The sequence below is a fragment of the Pelophylax lessonae genome, assembly GCF_965119305.1.
Source record: "Pelophylax lessonae genome assembly, chromosome: 2".
Taxonomy (NCBI): domain Eukaryota; kingdom Metazoa; phylum Chordata; class Amphibia; order Anura; family Ranidae; genus Pelophylax; species Pelophylax lessonae.
In genome coordinates this window covers 460,488,349-460,512,561 of record NC_138769.1, presented here as the reverse complement: position 1 = coordinate 460,512,561, position 24,213 = coordinate 460,488,349, and the positions used below count along the sequence as shown (strand labels likewise).

Here is a 24,213-nt window from a genome sequence, read left to right as displayed (position 1 = left end):
TGTGGCGAGCGCACTCTAGAGCGTTCCCACCCCTAGTAGGCAGTGGGGATGCCGATGCACGGGGCCGGCCACCCGCGATCTCTCCCCGCTGAGAGAGAACGGTCAGCTGTTGTAAACACAGCTGACCGTTCTTCTCTCAGAAATGATCAGAGCTCCTGTGATCCTTCTACATAGGATCACAGGTCTCTATAATCATTTCACAAGCCCACCTCCCCCCACAGTTAGAAAACACTCCCGTAGGCTCACACTTAACCCTTTGATCACCCCTAGGTTAACACCTTCCCTGCCAATGTCATTATTACAGTAACAGTGCATATTTTTAGCACTTATTACTGTAGTAATGTCATTGGTCTCCCCAAAAGTGTAAACTTTTGCGCAAACCAATCAAAATACGCTTATTGCGCTATATATATATATATATATATATATATATATATATATATATATATATATATATATATATATATATATATATATATATATATATATATATATATATATATAATATAAATTTATTTTTAACAAAAAATATGTAGCAGAATGCAAATTGGCCTAAAATTATGACTTTTTTTATTTTTTTTTGGTAATGTTCTATAGCAGAAAGTGGAACATAATGTGTTTTTTTTTTTTTTTTTTTTTTTTGCTGAAATGTCACATTTTTGTTTTATAGCGCTAAACCTAAAAATCACACAGGGGATCAAATACCACCAAAAGAAAGCTCTATTTGTTGGGGAAAAAAGGACATCAATTTTATTTCGGGGCAGTGTCGTGCGACCGCACAATTTGCCATTAAACTAACGCAGTGCTGAATTGCAAAAAATGGCCTGGTCATTAAGGGGGCAAATCCTTCCCGGTTCATTCAGAGCCTAAAATGGCACTAAATTGTATTTATTTTAAGTTCATATGAAACTTTTATGGCACTATGACCTAGCTGGGACAAGAGCTCAGTCAAAACTGAACTGTTGCATTCAGCTTTTCCCATTGGCCTAATAACTAGGTACACCTATCCATTGCTGGATACGTGCGCCTTTAAAACATCCTGAAGTTTTGTACAATGATAACAGTGCTTGAAACATTTATTTGAGAGTTGGACTTTGCAGCCTTAATAGGCTCACTAATAACCCTCCACTGTAAATTTACAGACACAAGCTGGGAAAACCAATATATTCATGCCCTGCATGGCCAATTCACTGATTAATACAGCCAATTAGAAATTAGGACTGGCATGTTTTTGCATCTTCAGTTGTCTAGTTTTTGGGATCAAGTGCCCACTGTAGCCTCCTTTCCTGTCCTTACCCTACATGAGGTGGGCCTGTTGTGTTTTTTTGCTGCCATATTCAATTTCCTTTAAGGTTCTGTAAAAATGCCTGGAGGTCAGCAGTTTCTGAGATGCTGCAAACACCACTTCTAGCATCAACAATTATTTGATGGACAATGGAAATGATCTGTGATCCAATGTTTGTTTAAAAAAGGTCTTTTGATCTTGTCTGCTTACTTTATGCATTGTGTTGCAGCCTGTTAATTCTCTGAATTTAATGAGCAGATGCACCTAGTAACAGAGTGCTACTGTATGTGCATGGAGCTGTTTGGTGTGTATCAAAAATTTAAAATGTAACCACTTTTTGCTAGGATGATGCAACCAGCTTACATTTAAGTGTTTGTTACCCCAACATATAATACTCCTGATATGTGCCTGCTGTACCATGTACTTGTAGGATAGTCTCATGTTCTCTTTATATTGCTTCCCTTGTGGGAAATCCATTGTGTTCCTGCCAGTCCCTCTGCTTTGCTATTAAAAACTGACCACACTAGGCAGGAGAGCACACTGCGTGGTCAGTTCTCTAGCTATGCTGAGAACTCAATGTACTCTCCTCCAATGATCAGACTTGTCCTGATGCCCCGCTGCACAGCCATTACTGGGCAGCTGAGTGTGCTGCTGCTGCTTCTCCTCCCGCCAGCTCCTATGCAGCTGAGAACAGAGGAAATGTGATTCACAATTATTTTTACATCTATACGAAAATGTTTTTCCTTTTCATTTCTATTTTTAACTGAATGTGTTGTTTTACAATGTGATCGTTTTAAGGGGGGATGGGTGCGCTGATAGTGTGTTGAAGCTGCTCCCGGTATTCAGTGCTTTTGAATATAGATAAATGTATATGTGGTGTGGGGTGCGCTAAACAACAAATAAATAATGAATATATAACCTATATCTATGTGTGAACCAAATCAACAAAAGTAAATATATATAACATATATCAATCTGTGAAGCCAATTAATAATGCAAATCAATTGGTGCATAAACATAAAAGTTCATAAGTGTCCATAAATATTTTGCAGGTGAGTAGAATTGTATTCTATCCGAATAATACGTGTATCCACCACCGAGTGAAATTCATCCTTACCAAACGGAAATAAATAAGGTGCAACTATATTTTCTTGTGCTGAAAAAATATCCAATCTCCTTGTGAACAAACACCACGTGTAAATCACCAAGAATTAGCCTCTTACCAGATGGTAATAGGTATGCACTTGTTCAGTGAAACCACCGCCTTGCTTCCTCTTTAAAATCCTGAAGTGGGATGTAGAACCGCTCTACCTTTCTTTCTCCACTAGATGGCAACGAGTACCAGCAAGAAACACAGCCTCATCCTTCTTTACAAGCTCACAAAACCACTGTGTATTAAAGGAAAAAAGAGGGCTAATAGTGTATTACCCTTGAGATTTATTCAAAAAACAGTTGATAATGCACTTACAATTAGATGTCTTGTATTCAGCATAAACATAGGCATACGAATTTCTGCAAAGGCTTGCGGTCGGCTGCAGCACGGACCGCAAGTTGTGTGTGACGTGTGCGCCTCCTAATCTGACCGGTTTCTTCGGATAGAATACAATTCTACTCACCTGCAAAATATTTATGGACACTTATGAACTTTTATGTTTATGCACCAATTGATTTGCATTATTAATTGGCTTCACAGATTGATATATGTTATATATATTTACTTTTGTTGATTTGGTTCACACATAGATATATGTTATATATTCATTATTTATTTGTTGTTTAGCTCACCCCACACCACATATACATTTACAATGTGATCATTTACAATCACTTTAAACATGACTACGTAGCCAGTAGTAATTTTTTTTGTGTTCTCAGGAGTGGAGGCTTTGGTTGGATGGCTGCTTGATCATCCTGATGTCCAGGTTACAGAGCTGTCCGATTTTGAAACTGCTTCTGAAGAGTCTGATGAAGAGGTTGTGGAGGAAGTGGAAGAAATTGAAACTGTGTACCCTGATGTAAGCTGTAAAAATTCAAACAACTTTAAATACCAAAATGCATATAATGAAATAAAAATGAGGTGATAGATTGTTAATGCAAATGCTCCTCAAGTATATACAAGAGCAAAAACTTTTTTTTTTTTGGGGGGGGGGGTGAAGTAGTGCTTTTTTTATTTTTATTTTTTATCCCATCATTGGGGAAATTTCTCTTCCGTTCCTGTCCCATAGACACAAAAGGGAGTACATGAAAATTTAAGGAATCACTGTAAAATATGGATTTCCCATCACTTTGCCAATCAGAACAGAGATGAAAAAACTAACACGTGTTTTTAACACTTTCAGATCCTATCAAAAATAAAAGAAATTGAACTTCAAAGTTCCCCTAAAAAATAATAGATGCACATTTTTATGCAAGTAAAAAATTGCTTTTACTATTTTTTTTTTCTAGGGAATTTGCAGAGCATTGCACCCACAATCAGCAGATCATGGGTGCAATGCAGGGCTGCAGACTTTCAAGATAGCTGTCCAGGTATGGGCAGGCCGGTTCTTGAGAGCAGAAAGAAACCATAATCATGAAGGTGCTCACCAGTGCCGTCACAGTTCGTTAAGAACTACAAGCTGTCAGCCTCATTGGTTGACTGTAGTTGTAGTACATTAATTTTTTACACGGGAAACTATGAATGAAAGAATGACCCGAACGTGTGGGTGAAGCCCTACAGGGCCACGTTCTTTTCAAAAAGTGACAGCGGGTGGGGAGAGAAGATCCCCCTGCCCACTGTCAAGAGTGGGGGAGATTTGTGGAATTGGCTGCAGGCGGTGGAACATGTTTAACCCTAAATACGGGTGGAACATTTAACCTGTTCCAAAAAATGAACCTTTTTAAATCACATGTATCAAAGACCAGGCCCCTGTGCTCAATCCGGCCCGCCAGGCTATTTAATGTAGCCCTCACAACTTTCCTGCAGCTGCGGCACCCCCTCGTCTCCACCCCCACCTTGTCTCAGCAGTTGGCAGCAGAGAGGAGCACAACTCCTCGGCCGAAACCTTCAGCTGACTCTAGCCCTTCTCTAGTCCTCCTCCAGACTTTGCACTTTCTGCTTCCCTGCTCTGCGCCCATCTTCCTCCCAGGAGCAGCACAAGGTAAGCAGGGTGCACTGTGATGTAAGGGAGGGTGGGGGTGCTCTGGACATTTAGTTTTAAAAGTACAACAGACCCTTTAAGTGCAACCATAATACTGATGCGACAAAACAGATGTGCACAACTCCTCCTATAAATCATATAAGAGTCCAACACATAAGCAGCGCTGAAATGAAACCCCCCCAAAAGGAATATACACAGGCGAGTCCACAATAAACTATTATAGTCCAAAGGATAGGATGGCCAATCACCACAGTGAAGTTGAAAACCATATGCCTTCACCGCACCACGTGACCGCACCTTGGGTATTGCTCACTCACCTGCTAGTATTTAATACTGTGCCCTTAAGAATATTCCCCACTCGTCTTGAGTATTATCAAGGGATGCATGCCAATCCTTCACAAGGCCTTCCGGCAACTAATCCGTATTCCAGCTCTAAAATATATATAGATCCACCTCACCCTGTGGCGGCACACACCTCCAGCAGACAGTAGGAAGTAGCGTATATAGAAGAGAGGGCTCATAGGGTAGTAGTTCAAAACTTTTATTATCAATACCCCCCCTGTCCCCTTCTCCATACACTCACATATAATCAAATAAAGCAAGCACAATATATCCAATAAGATCAAGGCAACCACAGACACCGGCTGGTCTGCCGAGATCTCACCGTCCCTCGCTTGTCAGCGTCCGGAAGATCTCAAAGTAGTTCGTGGCAGCCACTCAGCGTTTGGTTGCCAGGGTGACCGCGTGCTCACGCATTGATGCGTTTCGTCATCAATACAGACTTCTATGGAGGTGCGCAATATGGTGAAGGCATATGGTTTTCAACTTCACTCCGTGGTGATTGGCCATCCTATCCTTTTGGACTATAATAGTTTATTGTGGACTCGTCTGTGTATATTCCTTTTGGGGGGGTTACACTATCATTTCAGCGCTGCTTATGTGTTGGACTCTTACATGATTTCTATAGAAGGAGTTGTGCACATCTGTTTTTGATTATTTATTTATGAGGCAGCAGCTACATCGTATTACAATTATATGTATTCGTTTGTAAACGATTTTAACAATTTATTTCCCAAGCGCAGGGTGATTGAGATACATTTGGGTTAACACTTAGAAGTCTCAGTCTTGTTTTTAACATAATACTGATGCGGCCTGCGATGAAATGGAGTCTGACACTCCTGCTTTAAATTGTGAAGCACCTATCCTTTCTCCTTTTATTTGCCCCTTCAAATCGCTTGCCCTTACCACTTTCTGTACATGAAGTGAAAGCCTAATATATTATTAATTCGTTGCTATAATGTAAAGGTATTGTGCTCATTTGTAAACTGTCCTTTCTATTAGTAGTTAATATGGGGTATAGGCTTTTCCCACATTAAATATTGGTGTAAGTATGTGCTGCATTTATCATGATTTAACTAGATTGTCTGTCCTTTTTTATTTTTATTTTTATTTTTTATTTTTTTTGCAGTCCGGTGGTGCTGTGGTGACAGAGAGTCAGACCTACAAGAAAAGAGCTGATTTTCTAAGTAATGACGATTATGCGGTATATGTGAGAGAGAACATACAGGTAATATGACCCCCCTCCCTCCCCTCATCTTGTTTTACTGTCCAGGTTTTCTCACCTGGCTGAGCTCTCCTGTCACGGTCTTTCTTATTCTTGCCTATACCTGTGTGTCAGCAATTCATGTTTGTTAAAGGTTTAAATTTTTAGGGTTTTCTGTTTGTATCTTTTAAAGGTTGGCATGATGGTTCGCTGTTGTCGCACATACGAAGAAGTTTGTGAGGGCGATGTTGGTAAAGTCATCAAGCTAGACAGAGATGGACTGCATGACCTTAATGTTCAGTGTGATTGGCAGCAGAAAGGTGGAACGTACTGGGTGCGATATATCCATGTGGAGCTGTTAGGTTAGTTTGCCTTCTTTGACTAATGCACGTCTAGTTGTAGCATTTGTAGGCTGGCTATAAATAAATCTATTCTAAACTGATTATTAATAAATTGACAGGTTTTCCACCTCAGAGCTCCCATTCGCACATTAAAATCGGTGACAAAGTCAGAGTGAAGGCATCAGTTACAACACCCAAATATAAGTGGGGGTCAGTTACTCATAGAAGTGTTGGTGTTGTTAAAGGTAACCTTTCTGTTTTCAGTCATGGACTTATACATATACTCGGTTGGGAGTTTTCTAAGGGTTAATATTTGGGCAAAAGATGGTTGCCTATTGTATTTTTGCCATATTGGCTTTCAATCTCTAGCTGTTGCAAATTATACATACTAATAAATTCTTAGAGAGAAAAGGGAGGATGCAATAAGACATTGAGTCTATGGATAGAAGTGATCTGCTCTAGGATCATGCGTGCAGCTTTTTTTTTCTTTCTTTAGATCTATATCCTTTATCTTTGGTGAAGTGCAGTAAACACTTGGCAAAATAGCTGGAACCTGGTTGCTGTATGTCACTGATGTGCATGCATTGCATGTGTGCCTGTTCTCCAGTGTGCATCCAGTTTGAAACCTTCTCTTACAAAAGATTGTTTTCTTTGTTGTCTATTGACAGGATTACCTTTTAGTGCATTTTAAGGCTTCTGAATGAAAAGTCCCAAATCCAGTTACTATATGACGCGCAGGCCTCATAAAGTAAACAAAGGTTTTACCTCCCTGAATGAGCCAAATCCTCTTCTATTTATGTCACACTCCCTCTACCAGACACTGCAGCTCCCAATAGGAGGGTTTAAGCAGTAGAGGCAGTACGGTCAATCCAGACCGCATTGAGTATGGCAAGATTACCCCAACTGTTGATTGAAAAGCTACATACAGCCTTCATCAGTGACAATGCTTACAAGGCCCCGTCACATATTTTTATTCCACTTTAGTGCAAACAGAAACAGTCTACATGAATGGCAACAATGCTCTAGATTCAGGAACAGTGCAGCATTGTTGCCATACCATACAGTGACATTGGGTGGACTTCACTGGAAAGCTTAACAAGATATTTGTGAATACCTTTTGGGTATTAAGAGTAACCGTAGGTGCAAATAAATGTATAAATAGGTGTTCCAAAACATTTTTGAAATAAGGCTTTAATTCTATTTTAATTGCCGCTGTAAAGTGATGAAATGTAAAATTTGGATTGCGTTGCTTAGGTTGTCACGTTTTGAATAACACTTTCTTTTGAGACACGTGACTTAATAGTTTTTAAATATTTTAGGGTCTGTGTCAACATGTTTAGGGCTTGTGTCGATGGCATCAGTTTGACATCCATTTGAGGGGCTTCTGGGGTCATTCACAATTCATTGACAGGTGGATTCTGACTTGCAGTTGACCTCCTCCTGACCTGTATTGCCTCAAGTGGGTTTTGCATTCCCATAGATTGTCTAGGAATGCCAAACCCATCTGATGCGACCAAAAGCCCGTCAACACAGGCCCTTTCCCGCAGGTACTGTATTTCAATAATCTTTGTATGTAATACTTCAGATGCATACAAAACTTTTAGGATGTTGTGTTATATTTAAAAAAAATTGTGAGAATGTGCGCTTCATCTGTTGTTCTGATTTCTATGCACTCTTTTATATATATTTTTCAATAGCCTTTAGTGCCAATGGAAAAGATGTGATCGTGGATTTCCCCCAGCAGTCGCACTGGACAGGATTACTGTCAGAGATGGAATTGGTCCCCAGCATACATCCTGGAGTCACGTATGTTATAGCAGCTGCTTATGTGGGTTTTATAAACATGTACTGGGGAAGTATGAAAGCTGCGATTGCTGTCCTTCCCGTATGAAAATACTGATTTCCTGGCTTTTCAAGCTAGTTAGTATAATGCTTTCTAATTCACTGACCCAGGGCAAGTATTCAGATTAGGAGCTTTGATTTCACTCTCAAATCAGTATGAATAATCCAGTTCAGTGTCTCACCAGGTATTGACGCTACAGACAACCTTTGATAGGGATGTACACCCTTCACTTCAGTGACCATTTTTAAGGAAATATGTTGCGTCAATGTAGTATCTTACTCAGTAGCCCATTATATTGTGACTTTATTCTGGATGACATTTTATACTGAAAGCTAAACTCCGTAAAATAGAATAGCTTTAACACGTTACTGTCATTTCAGAAGTGGTTCTTGGATCTTTAAATCTGCGCTTTTTATTAAATGACCTTGTATTCATGACATGAAGGTTTTTGTTCAGGTACTTACTGTTATAGGGTTACAACTGTCTTTGAGATGCAAATGTAGCAGGTTTTCCAGGCCTGTGGCCTGATGTGGGTCTGCCATTGGTACCGGTTACCTCTCCAGAACTGAGACATGGATGACTCCTGCATCTTGGTTTTGTGGTTTTTAGATTGTAGAAAAGGGGATGGGAGAAGGGAATGAGTGGGATACTCCTTTAGGCTTAACTAATTACACTTGGGACTTTATCCTAGAAAAATGCCCGTTGGCGCTTCCTTGACGCCAGCCAACGCTCACTAACTCTGAGAACACACTGTAGCTTAATAGAAGTGCTGGATCCTTGACAATAAGTCCAGAAGACCCAAGACTGCGAATTGTAGAATTACTGACACTGCTGTACTGCAAGGTCACTGAATACTCCCCTCCTGCCTTGCACTGGCTTGAGGTAGTACGCTGTAGGTTTTTGTAAAGCTGCAACTGTTAACTGACACATTCTGTACAATTCAGGGCCCAACTGCAGGTGCCCCCTTTAACCTTGAATTCTTCGGGGTTCACTGACTATGTACCCCCTTCTGTACCTTCAGGGTCCTCAACCTAGGTACCCCCTTTCAGCTAGCTGGCACTGGAACCCAGAACCTCTTCCAGAGTGGTCCCCTCTGACTCTGGAAGACCCCCAGGGGCAATCCGCAGTACTCGCGACCTGTGTAGGCTTTCCAGGGACTGGACCCCTCTCTCGCTCCGCAGGCTCTCAGCACACCGGATCCCCTCCGCACAGCTCAGCACTCTCTGGATTCTCAGGCGACACCCCGAGACATCCACTTCCTCAGACAGGAGGAGAGACAGCCGTACTCTCCCTCCTGCGACTCTGCTCCCGCCAAAGACACCATGTCACGCACTTCCCCCAAACTTATACCCGCTCCCAGAATCCTGTGCAGCATAATCTGCCTTCTGGGGTAGTTACAAGCTTGGATGTGTCCCCTGATTGGGCTTCCCACACTGCCCTATGAGAAGCCTCTCACAGGAGCCAGTGGGAATACTTCTCCCCTCAAGAGGCACATCTGGAAGCCCTGACACCCTAACTAAATAAATCACAGCCCTGCTGTTAGGCAGACAAGGCCCACTATGCATTTACCTAGCACCTACCTGTAGGGTGCTACACAAAGAAAGAAAAAATATTAAATTGTAAAAACTAACTCAAAGAAAAAAATTGGAAGTTGATTATGATCCTGTTTAAGCAAACTATTTTAATGTTGTTATGGTTTAGGTCTACTTTTTAAAGTTTTTTTTTTTTTTTTTTTTTTAATTCTTTTTACAGCTGTGATGGCTGTCAGATGTTTCCAATTCACGGGCCACGATTTAAATGTCGCAATTGTGATGACTTTGATTTCTGTGAAACTTGCTTTAAGAATAGGAAACACAATGCAAGGCATACATTTGGACGAATAAATGAGCCAGGTATAGTTTTATACCTTTTTTGTGTCGAATTGCTTATATAAATGTAAACTATATGAATTTTAAGGCTTTGTTTGAATATGTTGGCATGTGTTCGGAGTATGCATGTGTTCTTGTGTTGAGAAATGTTTATTCAAATTTCTTTTGTAAAAGACTACCTTGATAAATTTTGATGTATGCATACAATGACAATAAAGTATTATCTGATCTTATACAGGCCAGTCTCCAGTGTTCTGTGGTCGTTCAGGAAAGCAGCTAAAGCGGAGGCACAGTGGCCAGAGGGGCATGTTGCTAGATGATTGGTCCAGAATCGTGAAAAATCTCAATGTTTCCTCTTCAGCAAACCAAGCCTCTCGCCTTATTGATGGTAGTGATCAGTGCTGGCAATCATCTGGCTCACAAGGAAAGGCAAGTTAAATGTTTATGAATAAATATAAGCATTTGTACAATTATTCAGCAAAACATTGCAAGGTGTACATTGTAGCACCCTCAGCAAGCTAATCAGAATCCATCCTCTGCTGATCCTCATCTGCACTTTGTATTTTAACCTTTTTATTAAAATATGCTCACTGCAATAAAACCTTTTTTAAAGTGCATTTCCACTTTTGAAGCCAAATTAGGAAAACACTTCACTTTTATATTTGGTACATGTTCACATCACATAGCATAACTTCAAAAAGAGCACTGCAAAATCCTACTTGGTTCTCTTTGTTTATGAAGGGAAGACAGGGGAGCTTTGATTGATTGTCTTAATTACCCCTCTCTGTACTCTTCTTGTGGATCGAATTATCAGTTGTAAACTTCCAGCAGGCTGTCCCGACATATGCTGATTTAGAAGTTTGACACTCTGGTCAGTACCATTGGCCATTGGCCGGGAGCATTGTCCAGGAGTAAGTCAGCAGACCGTTTTCGGTCATGAGCCCAGCTTCTGTCGGACCGGATGCCATACACACAGGTCGAATGTCAGCCAGTTTCTATTGAACCAGCCGAAGTTGCGTGACATTTGGCCCGTGTTTACTAGGCTTTAGACTTATTCCTTTTTAGGATAGACTCATTACTGCTTGGTCAGAAATTCATCTAGTATGCCATGACTCTCTCTCCTAAGAAACATCCAAAAGGTAAGATTCTTCTTTTTAATATTTTGTTTTAGGTATGCTTTGTGAATGGGTGCACATAATCAAGTAGTCAAAATGTATCAAATTTGACTACAGAAGTGGAAAATACACTAAAAAGCTAAATCGCACTATCAGAGCCTGGGCATGTGATCATTTGTGTGTTTTTTTTGATTTTTCTCAACAGCACTGGATACGGTTGGAGGTTTTCCCAGATGTTCTAGTTCACAGATTGATGATGATTGTCGATCCTGCAGATAGCAGTTACATGCCTTCTCTGGTAGTTGTATCAGGTATGGGAACTTTAGCCAAAATAACAGAATAATTTTTCAGGAACTCCACCTTTACATAACCACAGAGGGTTTCCAATTTTTGTGGGACCCTCTTTATAGAACGTTAAGGGTTGCATTTCAGTAACGCATGTTGTTAGATTTTGTTCTGTAGCTTGTTTTGTGTGTGCTGTGAGATGCAGCACTTTCTTTGGAGCCAGCCACATAAGTTTTGTATGTAGTAGTGGAAGGCTTTACCAATAGGGTTTTTGTACGAACTATAGGTGTGCAAACAAATCGCAGGCATCCAGTACTTTGTTGCACATTAAACAAAACGGTCATCTGGTCAATGCAATCTATAAAATGACAACAAATAAAAGAGGGTGCCAGATCAGTATAAGCAAGATAAAGTGTAGTTTAAGTATCACTTACATGTAAACAAGCTGTAAACTACACACAGGGCTGGTATAGTTGCTCAGCTGAAAGTAGTGGTCTCGGGGGACTGGAGAGCAATTACAGGCACAGACCAGGATTCACCGTGGGGGGAGCTGGTGGAGTCTGGGGCTCTGACGCACACCGCTGCAGCTGAGTGCACAAGGAGACAGAATGAGAGAGGGGACGGGTGGCAGCTCTTTTTCGATGCCCCGTCTCCTTTGTCAGGCTAACCCCCCTCCCACACACACATGAAGTTGTGTGTGTGTGTATAGATATAGATATATGTATAGATGGATAGAGAGAGGAAAAGCAGCCAAATAAAAATGAGCCGAAAGCAAATGGGTGGAGTCGGCCAATCCATCATTACGGATATGGACGAGCAGCCCAAAGACTAGGGGGAGGGGCAGGAACAATAACCAAGGCAGAGCTACCTGTAAGAACACATCCCCATATGAATGCTCCACCCATTTGCTTTCGGCTCATTTTTAATTGGTTATTTCTCTTACGTCCTCCGACAGTCGCCGCCTCTTCATATTCGTCACAATGGGGTTATGACCTTTGCTCCGTAGGAGTAGCTAGGCAACAGAGTATGTCAATATTAGGGCTTTTAACATATCCCACCCCCAGGGGGTGTTCCCCTCAGTCAATACCCTCCTACTTCCTGTATCCATACCCCAGTTTCAATGTCTAGCTTGTCAGGAGTAGCTGGATGTCTCTATGCTGGGGCATTTTGTCTCAGCCTTTTCTCTTTTTTTGATTTTATTTGAGTTTTTTTCTCTCTCTTTACTTAGCTGTTACTTTTGTCAGCATTAGTTCTTCTGATGAAGAGGATCATGCGGGCTGGGTCTCGGGCTGGCCCCCCTGGTCGCAGGTTGTGGGTCAGTGGCTTCCCAGCCTGCCATCGAGCGTTCAGTCAGGTATTTTTCCTGGCACAATGAACGACCCATCCCTGTTCGCTGCAGGGATGCTATGGTGAGGTGGCTACCTCACTGGACGCCTTGCGGTATCACTCCGCAGTTCTCCTGCGTCCTGGCTGCGACTCTCCCTGTCCTATGTGCAGTGGCTTGATCGCTTGTGCGGGTTCCCCACGCCATTTAGGAGGTAAGTGTATCTGTGTGGGGACCTGTCTGTTTGGGGGGTATCAGTCTGGGACTGTGTAACCCTGCCCCTGTTCACACTGTTGGACTCCCTATCTGTCTTAGCTGCACTCTGTGGCATGCAAGGAGGGGGGCTATACTGCACTGTCTCTGTGTCAGAATGTGTGCTGTCTTTTACTGTGTGACAGGCTGTGTGCTGCGGGGCATGATGTGGATCATGTTGTGCATACTTGCGGCGACCGCTGCTGCGGTCCGCCATTGTTTTTACTGTACTGCATGTGTACTGGTGTTTCACTGTGGGCGGGAGCGGCGTTTTCGGCGCCAAGCGCCGCCATTTTGGCGGCGATCGCTCCGGCCTCGAGGGTGAGGGTGATGGGGCTGCTATGGCTGGGGTCTCCTTATCGGGGTCCCGTTCCTCCCTGGATCTTGTGGGATCAGAAGTGGAGGCTGAGGTGGAAGGGGTTGATAGTTCTCCCCCTGGCTCGTCTGAAGAGCTTGCACTCATGGATGAATTGGTTGCTTCTATCAAACAAACACTGCGTTTGCAGGATGAGCCATGTCCGCCTGCTGTTTTAGCCTCCTATGGGACGCAGCGGAAACGCAGATCTTCACATGTTTTTCCTTGCACTGATGATTTTCAGCGCGCTGTTAGTGAACAGTGGCGCAATCTGCGGAAGCCTTTTGCTGTGCCAAGTAGGTTCAAGCTGCGTTATCCTTTCACGCCCGCTACTGATGAACGTTGGTGTGTGCCACCTCCGGTGGATCACGCGGTAGCGGTTTTGAATAAGTCCACTGCGATTCCTGCTGAGGATACGCCGGTGTTCCGGGATGCCACGGACAGGAGGCTGGAGTCTCTTACCCGTCACACTTATTCGGTTACCGGTTCTATGCTCAAAGCTATTTTTGCTTCACTTATGGCAGCTCAGGCTGTTGCAAATTGGACGCAGGTGCTTAGGCGCGTCCTGGTGGCTGACTCTGCCCCTCCAGAGACATTGGCTATGGTGGATCAAATAATATAAAACAAGAGTCGCGCTAAATGTGCAGAACTGTGAACTCATATAGAGAACTAAAGTCCATAAACCATGCGTAACACCAAAGGCTAAGACAGAGGGATAAGACCATCAATACAGTTCCAAAGAGATAACAAGTAGATGAAATGAAGTTCATATGGTCGTCCACCCAGGTGTATGTATATAAACACAGACAATCAGTGAAACCTCCACCACATGAAGCCTCTTACCAGAGGAAGGAAGGGTTAAAGCAGTAAGTAGTTATGGGACTACTACCACCCATATCCTGCAAGGCAGCTCCTAGAAAGTCCTCCCGAACTTGTTCAAAAGAAGCGAACCATCTGGGATGAATTCCAAATCCACTGGAATGGGCTGGATCCACTTTTAGCAAAGTATGCATATAATACAAAACGGAAACAAGCCCATAGCGTGATAAAGTTTTTAAAACATTTAATGAAAGATAAAGACATGCACTCACCCTGAGGTGAACGTAATACAGCAAAAGTGTAAATAGATGACACCAAGGCACAGGGCGGGCAACTCCGGTATTCGGGCGTGATAAGGAGTGTAGACTCAGCACCTCCCGAAGCTTTTCGTCCACCGACGTGTTCAAGGGGGTATGGAAAACACTCATCACGCCAATCAATATAAAGTAAATCTAGGAGAAAATGATATGGAACAGCTGGTACTTCCTGTCGTGACCACTCGGCAGGAAGTGATGTCAGCATCACATGCCCAGGATTCGGCCAATGCAAAAGGCCAAGGAGCTGGGTCACTTCCTGTCGTGACCACTCGGCAGGAAGTGATGTCAGCATCACATGCCCAGGATTCGGCCAATGCAAAAGGCCAAGGAGCTGGGTCACTTCCTGTCGTGACCACTCGGCAGGAAGTGATGTCAGCGTCACATGCCCAGGCTTCACATGCCCTGAATAACTAAAAGAGACCAAACGGCCTAATTCAGCAAATATAAAACAAAGATTAATAATAACACACCCGATAAACAGAATTGCCGCTGTGATTTGGTGTCCTCTGCACAATAATAAAAGAAATAAAATGTACAGGATCACATAAAACTTATATAAAACATTCACAATGACACAGTAATATAAAATTAAAAAATTATGTAACCCCAACAGGGTCACTCCTAAAAGGAAAAAGGAAAAGGGAGAAACTAGCACAGGCAAATCAGCAGAAAGAAATGAATTTTTAAATATAAACTTTGAATTGAAGGGCTCATGAGACCGAGAATATAGTAAACAAATAGGGGACAATATGAACATTGACCCAATCAGCTATTGTTGATAAAGGCGTTCACGTCCCACTCTATATTGAGACCAAAGGGCCGATAGGCCTTAAGTAAATAAATCCACTTGGTCTCAAGTCTCGAGACCTCTCTTCTAACGTGGCAGCCTCTCCAGTGGGGTTGTAACACATCTATGACCATAAATGAGGTTCCTCCAGGGTCCCTGGCATGTTTATGGTCAAAATGCTTGGACAAAGAATGTTTAGGAAACCCTCTTCTAATGTTCCCTACGTGTTCATTCATGCGCACCTGAAAAGGGCGAATGGTGCGGCCCACATAATGAAAACCACAAGAACATGTGATAAGGTACACCACGTTTTTTGTGCTACAAGTGGCAAAATGTTCGATGTCATAAGATTTGCCCGTAACATTTGAAGAAAAGCTGGTATATTTTCTACCCTTTAGGCTATTCAGTTTACAGACTGCACAGCGTCTGCAAGGGTAGTATCCCTTCATTTGAAAAAAGGGGATAGGTTTACGGGGAGGGTCCACAATATTAGGAGCAATAGAAAGCCTCAATGGGGGCAAGCCCCTGTATGTGATGGCAGGGATTTCAGGCAAATGCGGACCCAAAACCCTATCACTCCTAAGGACATCCCAATGTTTTCTCAGGAGTTTCTTCACCAAAAAATGCTGAGACTAAAAGTTGGTGAAAAAGGTAAACTTAGGAGGAGCCCTAGGCTTTCTAGAGGGGTCTTCAGGGATCACAGGTTTGGAGGAAGGATTCAAAATATGTTCACGATCCAAAGAACCTACTTCAGCGGCAATGGTATCCAATTCCTCCAAACTGTAACCTCTAGAAGAAAATCGTGATTTCAATAATTCCACCTCACTCCAGTAATCATCCAATTTGGTACAATTTCTCCTGATGCGCCTAAATTGGCTCTTAGGCACCCCCTTGAGCCAAGGGCGATGATGACAGCTGTCCAAATCAATATAGCCGTTACGATCGGTCTCCTTGAAGTGGGTGGAAGTGATCAGATTACTTCCCTCCACTCTAATGCGGAAGTCCAAAAAACTGATCTCCATCTCGCTGGACTCATATTTTAGTTCTATACCCTTATTGTTGGAATTAAGGGTACACATGAAGGAATCCAAAGAGGAAAGGTCGCCCTTCCATAGGAGGAAGACGTCGTCTATATAACGCCTCCATAGGAGGAGCTCGGGAAAACTTCCCGAATAGACAACGTCATCCTCCCATTTGGCCATGAAAAGGTTGGCCATGGAGGGCGCAAATTTGGCCCCCATGGCCACACCCCTCTGTTGGAGGTAATACTGGCCCCCATACCAGCAATAATTGTGTTTCATGGCAAAATTTAACAAACATAAAATGAAATCCTGCTGTATGCCTGGTAAAAAAGAATCCCTAGATAAATAGTGGCTAACGGCTTCCATACCGTCCGAGTGGGAAATGATAGTATACAGGGATGTCACATCGGCAGTGACCAAAAGACATCCCTGTTCCCATACCACCTCCTTCAGAATGTTAATTACTTGTGTTGTGTCCTTCAGATATGAGGGCATATTGGACACAAGTGGTTGAAGGAAAAAATCCACATATTTCCCCACACGGGAAGTCACCGAGTCCAGGCCACTGATTATAGGCCTACCAGGAGGCTGGACTGGATTCTTATGAATCTTGGGTAAAATGTACATGATTGGTACCCTGGGAGCCACAGGGACCAAAAATGCCTTCTCCTTTTTATTTAAAATACCCCTCTTAAAGCCGTCCTCCACTAATGTTACCAAGGTGGATTTAAACTTCCGTGTGGGATTTCCTCGTAAGGGAGTGTAGGTGGCGGTATCAGAGAGGATGTTAACCATTTCACTGTGGTAAGCATCCTTACCCATAACCACTATCCCACCTCCCTTATCGGCGGGACGTACAACTATATCACGCCTGTTTTTCAGAGAATCAAGACCTGTATTGAAATCCTTATCCAACTGGGGTCTGGGAATAAGCATCCGATCTAAATCGGCACTTACTACCTCTTTAAACACTCCCAAAGAAGGGGCGAGAGCCCCAGGGGGGTTAAAGAGAGAGGCGTTCCTAAGTGATGTATGCTGGTAATCACTAGAACTAGAGGCTCCTGATTGCATAGGATTGGAAATGAGATGACGCTGGACATTCAGCTTACGGACAAATTTCTGCACATCAACAAATAAATCAAACTTGTTGAGAGAGCGAGGAGGGACGAACTTGAGTCCCTTACTAAGTACCAGCTTCTCTTCACTAGAAAGAGGAGCCCCACTCAAGTTGAAAATTCCAGCGTCATCTACACTTTTCGCCTTTTTGGGTCGAAGTTTCCTCCCCCCTCTGCACCCTCGTTTGGCTCTATGGCCCTTTTTGGTCTGGGCTGGTCCCTGGGAAAAAAATTTCGATTCTCGCTACTGTACCCACTAGTGGAGGGACCTTCAAAGGTATCAGGACCCCTATCCCTCCAATTGGGTGAGTCACGGTATTCAGAACCCCTCCCCCCTCGGGGATAGTTGTTATAGCCCCTTTGAGAAGGTTCATTCGGATAGTGGGTAATATATCTATTATCCACCAGGGTATCCATCAGGGTGTCATGTATTTGTGTGATGCGGACTTGGATATAGTTCCGTTGGCTGCACGTGTGCACAGTGTGGCGGTGTTGTCACGCCGCCTGATTTGGCTGACGTGTTGGTCTGTGGACCAGTCTTCGCGCAAGACCTTGGCTAATCTACCCTATAACGGATCTTGCCTTTTTGGCGATTCCTTGGATACACTGATTAAGGGGATCACGGGTGGTAAGAGCACGCTCTTGCTACAATTCCACAAGGCTAAGGTGGCTCCTGGTAAGAAGACCGCTTCTTTTCGGCCCTCTCAGGGTTCCTTTCGTGCCTTTCGGTCGCACTATAAGTGCAAGCCATTCAAAGGCCAAGGCTCCCAGAAGAAGCCGTGGACAGGTAAGCAGAAGTCCGGCCAGTCCGGATCCGCTGCCCACAACAGTGCGGCCTGAAGGGACGCCCTCACCCGGTTCTGGGGTGGGGGGACGCTTGCTCGGTTTTCTTCAACCCTGGCTGGCCCGTGTTCGGGACAGGTGGGTTCAGGAAATCGTTCGATCTGGCTACAAGATCGAGTTTCTCTCTCGGCCGGAGAGCAGATTTTTTCCCTCAAATCTTCAACTGTCTCCTGAGCGTTTGCGGGATCTGCACCTGGCGGTGCGGGACCTGCGGACTCAGGGAGTAGTGGTTCCGGTGCCTCATCGGGACAGATTTCGGGGGTTCTATTCCAATCTGTTCACCGTGCCCAGGAAGGAGGGCAAGGTGCGTCCGATTCTGGACTTGAAGGCTCTGAACCGCTTTGTGCGGGTTCGCAAGTTCCACATGGAATCCCTGCGGTCGGTGGTGGCTGCCCTGGTTCCGGGGGAATTCATGGCCTCCATCGACTTGAAGGATGCGTATCTTCACATCCCCATTTTCGAGGGTCACCAGAGGTACCTTCGATTCGCCATTGCGGAGGATCATTACCAATTCGTGGCGCTGCCTTTTGGGCTCGCTTCGGCTCCACGGGTGTTCACCAAGGTGCTTGCACCGGTTCTGGCTTTGTTGAGAGCCCAGGGCATCTCTGTCCTGGGGTATCTGGACGACATTCTGGTTCGGTCGGCAACCAACCAGGGTCTGGTGTCAGACCTGTCCGTCACTATGCAGACTCTGCAGGAGTTTGGTTGGATGATAAACTTTCCAAAATCGACGCTGTGGCCGTCGGTTCGTCTTTCCTACCTGGGGATGATTCTGGACTCAGTCCAGGCGAAGGTCTTCCTGCCGGAAGACAAACTCGGGTCTCTTCAGGAGGAGGTCAGGTCCCTCAGGGACGTTCCGTGCTCGTCCATCCGGACGTGCATGCGCTGTTTGGGATTGATGGTCTCAGCTTTCGAGGCGATTCCCTTCGCCCAGTTTCACACGCGGGGTCTCCAAGCAGAGATCCTGTCCAGGTGGGACAGGTGACCGCAATCTCTGGAACTCCAGATTTCATTGAGTCATCGCACCAGAAGGGATCTTCTGTGGTGGCTCCAGTCCCCGACGGGGTTGGGGGGCAAGTCTTTTCGTCCTCTCTCATGGACGGTGGTCACCACAGATGCCAGCCTGTCGGGCTGGGGTGGTGTTCTGGGCGTTCTGTCCGCCCAGGGAACTTGGTCGGTGGAGGAATCCTCTCTTCCGATCAACATTCTGGAACTACGAGCGATAAATCTCTGCCTTCAACGTTGGACGGACAGGCTGCAGGGCCTTCCGGTTCGGGTGCAGACGGACAATGCCACAGCGGTGGCCTACATCAACCACCAAGGGGGCACCCGGAGTGCCCGGGCGGCTCGGGAGGTGGCCGACATTCTGTCTTGGGCCGAGACACACGTCCCGGCGATAACGGCAGTTCACATTCCGAGGGTGGAGAACTGGCAGGCGGATTATCCGATTCCAGGGGGAATGGTCGCTCCACCCGGATGTCTTCCAGATGTTGTGCGCGAAGTGGGGTCTTCCCGAGGTGGGACCTGTTCGCGTCTCGTCTGAACAACAAGGTGAAAAGGTTCGTGGCACGGACACGCGATCCTCGGGCAGACGCGTCAGACGCGTTGGTAGCTCCGTGGCATCAATACCGACTGCTGTACGCATTCCCACCGATTCAACTGCTGTCCAGGTGCCTTCGCAGGTTGAACTCAGAACCGCACACGGTGATTCTTGTGGCACCGGACTGGCCTCGCCGGTCCTGGTAAGCAGACCTCGTGAATCTGGCGGTCGACGCCCCGTGGCGTCTACCTCTTTGAGAAGATCTCCTGTCTCAAGGACCGATATTCCATCCTGCTTTACAGTCGCTGGCTTTGACGGCCTGGCTGTTGAAACCGAGGTCCTGAAGGATAGGGGTCTCTCCCCTGAGGTCATTCACACTTTGATCAACGCAAGGAAGTCTTCCTCGGGGAAGGTCTATTACCGTACTTGGAAGGCCTATTTTGCCTGGTGTGAGTCCAGGGGGCATTCCCCTCGCACGTACTCGGTGTCTAGGGTGTTGTCCTTCCTTCAAACGGGTGTTGACCAGCGTTTGGCGCTGGCTACGATCAAGGGTCAGGTGTCTGCGTTGGCCGTTCTTTTTCAACGTCCTGTGGCATCTAACTCCTTGGTTAGCACTTTTGTCCAAGGGGTGCGACATCTGGTCCCTCCTAGGAGGGAACCCCTGCCTCCTTGGGACTTGAATCTTGTTCTGTCCGTGTTACAACATGCTCCCTTTTGAACAGATCAGAAAGATCTCGTTGTCCATGTTGTCCAAGAAGGTTGCCTTTTTGGTGGCGATCACTTCGGCTCGCCGGGTGTCGGAGCTGGCAGCTTTGTCCTGCAGGTCTCCGTATCTGGTCGTTCACTTGGATAAGGTGGTCTTGCGACCTAACCCTTCTTTTCTTCCGAAGAGGATTTCGGATTTTCACCTCAATGAGGATATTGTCCTACCTTCGCTCTGCGCGAAGCCCAAGCATCCCAAGGAGGTGGAATTTCACTCCCTGGATGTTCGGGCGATCAGGGTTTACCTGAAATCGACTGAATCTTTTCGCAAGTCGGATTCCTTATTTGTCCTTCCAGAGGGTCCTCGGAAGGGCATGGCGGCGTCTGCTTCTACCATCGCCAAATGGATCAGACAGACCATTGAACAGGCATATGCTTTGAAGGGAAAAGTTCCTCCTATGCCTGTGAAGGCGCACTCTACCAGATCTCTGAGTACGTCTTGGGCCTGTCATCATCGGGCTTCTGTGGCCCAGGTGTGTAAGGCGGCGACTTGGTCGTCCGTTCACACCTTCACGAAGTTCTACAAGGTGGATGTTCAGGCATCGGCTGATGCTTCCTTTGGCCGCAAGGTTCTTAGTGCGGCAGTTCCTTGTTTTGGGCCCTTGGCTGTTTGGGATATGTTTTTATCGCTAGGTTATTTGTTTTTTCCTGGGTTGTTGCTCCTGTTGAGCACCTTTTTTTCATTCTACCCAGCTGGTTTCCTTCCTTTGGTAAGGTTCCTTTCTCTGATGTGGAGACGACGTTGCCTTAGGCGCGACTGCGTTTACCACCCCTCATGTTTGCACTGCTTTGGGACGTCCCCATTGTGACGAATATGAAGAGGCGGCAACTGTCGGAGGACGTAAGAGAAAACTGAATTTTTGTAAAATCTTACCTGTAAAATTCCTTTCTCTGAGTCCTCCGACAGTCGCCGCCCCCGCCCCTCTTTTGGGGTTTGGTTGTATACTCTACTGCTATTCCACTGAAACTGAGGTATGGATACAGGAAGTAGGAGGGTATTGACTGAGGGTACCACCCCCTGGGGGTGGGATATGTTAAAAGCCTTAATATTGACCTACTCTGTTGCCTAGCTACTCCTACGGAGCAAAGGTCATAACCCCATTGTGACGAATATGAAGAGGCGGCGACTGTCGGAGGACTCAGAGAAAGGAATTTTAAAAGTAAGGTTTTACAAAAATTCTGTTTTTTCCTCTTCATGACAGTTTATGTATCTGTCCTGGTGTGGGGTTAGCCTGACAAGCGAGGCCTTGGAAACACATTGCGGCCAACCCCCTCTCTTCTGTCTGCTTGTGCACTCAGCTGCAATGATGTGTGTCAGAGCCCCGGACACCGCCGGCTCCCCCCACAGAGATTCCCAGTTTGTGCCTGTAATTGCTTTCCAGTACATCGCGACCATTACTTTTAGCTGAGCAACTATACCACCCCTGTATGCAATTTACAGCCTGTTTACATGTAAGTGATACTTTAAACAAAAAAAATTACATTTTAGTTCATTGACGGACACAGCTCCTCCTTTTCATGACTGTATTGGTTATACTGCCCACTACAGGAATAGGAGACTAGACAGACAAAAAGTTGACTATACCTATGGAGCAGTCCCAGGGGGTGTACTCCCACTCTCTGCTATAGGTATTCAGGTTTTATCTGCCTAGTCAGGAGTAAGGACCTAGTTCCCTGCTGGGATCTCTGGTCCTGGCAATTTTTTCTCTTTTAAATGGATTTTTTTTTTTTTCCTCTTCTTTTTTTTATTATTTTGTTCCTGTGTGATCTACAATCAAGTGTCGGACTGGGCGGCAAAATGGATAATCTAGATCCTTGGTGTCCTCCCCAGTCCTACCAGCAAGTGCGTACGGACCCCAGCTCCGCGCTTGGTCGGCCGTGACATAGCCCCTGCGTGTTAAACGTTTAACGCGCAGGTCAGCCCCCGTTAAATGTCTCGCGTAGGCACATACGAACTGGCTTCGGCCTGGCTCCCAGCATTTCTTCCTGGCCAGCAGCACCCACATTACAATGGAGTGGTGGTCTGTCAGGAGCGGTGCCCACCCTTTTCCTGGTGTGGTAAGTAGCTGTTCCCCCATTACCCCTGGAGGGTCTTGGGGTGGATGTTGGCTCCTCCCTGGGAATGTCGGACTCCCAGGCTCCCAGTCAGCTTTTTCCCCTGTCTTTGTGGTCTATTGCAGGTCTTTACCCCCCTCTGCCCCCGCTCCCCTGACTATCGATGGGGGGGTCTGTGCAGCGTGCCCCCGGCGACTGAATGATCGTCCTTCGAGAAGGGGGATGAGCCTGGTTGGGGTACATTGCTTGGTGTGAATTCCTCAGGATTTACCCCTTCTCCTTTTCGGTGACTCGGATCTTGGCTTTCCTCCAACGAGAGGTTGAGCAGCGCCTGGCCTTGAGTACAATCAAGAGCCAGGTCTCGACCTTGGCGGTTTTCTTTCAACGTCCGTTGGCCACACATTCCTTGGTGCGTACTATTATCCAGTGTGTGGCACACTTGGTTCCTCCAGTGCGGTCTCCATTGCCACCGTGAGACCTCAATTTGGGGTTGACGGTTCTCCAGAAGCCTCCCTTTGAAAATATTCGGGAGGTTCCCCTGCTTACGTTATCCCACAAGGTGGCCTTTTTGGTGGCTATTACTTCTGCGCGCAGGGTGTCGGAGCTGGCTGGTGGCGCTGTCTTGTCGGTCACCTTACCTGGGGATTCACAAGGATGAGGTGGTTCTTCGTCCATGTCCATCGTTCCTTCCGCAGGTCATCTCTGATTTTTATTTGAATGAACACATTGTGTTGCCTTCCCTGTGTCCCAGGCCTAAGCATCCTAAGGAAGTTGCTTTGCGTTCCCTGGATGTAGTTTGGGCAATAAGGGTGTACCTGGCAGCTACAGAGTGTTTTAGAAAGTCAGGCTCACTATTTGTAATAAATATATAATACTGCGCTAAATGAACAAACCCTATTTTCAACAGAAAAAAGCAGCTTGCACCAATCCTGAAATGTGGATATAAATAACCTTAAAATAACATGCAGCGCTTTTGATATTAGGAACAGACGGAGTAAAAGTTGTAAGTTGTGAATGCTGTGTTTTACTGGATAATGTGTAAGTGGCCAATTTTACTTTCAATAAAACCTTAGTCTGATGTACTATACCATGAGGAGTCTCCCTTTATATCTCTGATCTGAGGTCTGTCATTACCTGAAACTGGGCTGCCTGACTTGGAAAATTTTTGGATCTGGAATCTGCTCCACATGAGTGATTGTTTATTGGGCACGCTTGACTGATCTCTGTAATGGGGGTCTATCAGATCCGGTAAGAGGCTTGGACACCTGGTGTTTACTGGTGGTGGCTTCTGGATTCACAACTTACAACTTTTACTCTGTCTGTTCCTGGATCCCCCATCCATTCATATGTGTGTGGACTTCTTATGAACTTTTACTCCCCAATTGATTTTTTTGTGTATTTTAATATCAAAAGCGCTGCATGTTATTTTAAGATCCCTATTTGTACTCATGGATGGCAAAGGGCTGACTGCTTCTGCTGGGACCATTTCCAGATGGATCAGACAGACTGTGGTTCAGGCTTATTCTATTAAGGGTCAGGCTCCTCATTTCCCTGTTAAGGCGCAATCTACTCTGGGTGTCTCCTGGGCCTTCCGTCATCAGGCGT

The 24,213-nt window shown here is 45.2% G+C and overlaps 1 protein-coding gene across 1 annotated transcript in view; it reads left to right on the top strand.

The window, feature by feature from the left end:
• Positions 1-24,213, top strand: part of HERC2 (HECT and RLD domain containing E3 ubiquitin protein ligase 2) — a 308,748-nt gene that overhangs the window by 167,738 nt on the left and 116,797 nt on the right. Inside the window, exons 46-53 of the mRNA XM_082245322.1 lie at positions 3,161-3,300; positions 5,891-5,989; positions 6,159-6,327; positions 6,426-6,551; positions 8,004-8,112; positions 9,902-10,041; positions 10,256-10,446; positions 11,338-11,443. Coding sequence (XP_082101448.1) covers positions 3,161-3,300; positions 5,891-5,989; positions 6,159-6,327; positions 6,426-6,551; positions 8,004-8,112; positions 9,902-10,041; positions 10,256-10,446; positions 11,338-11,443 — 1,080 coding nt within the window. The remainder of the gene's footprint in view (positions 1-3,160; positions 3,301-5,890; positions 5,990-6,158; positions 6,328-6,425; positions 6,552-8,003; positions 8,113-9,901; positions 10,042-10,255; positions 10,447-11,337; positions 11,444-24,213) is intronic.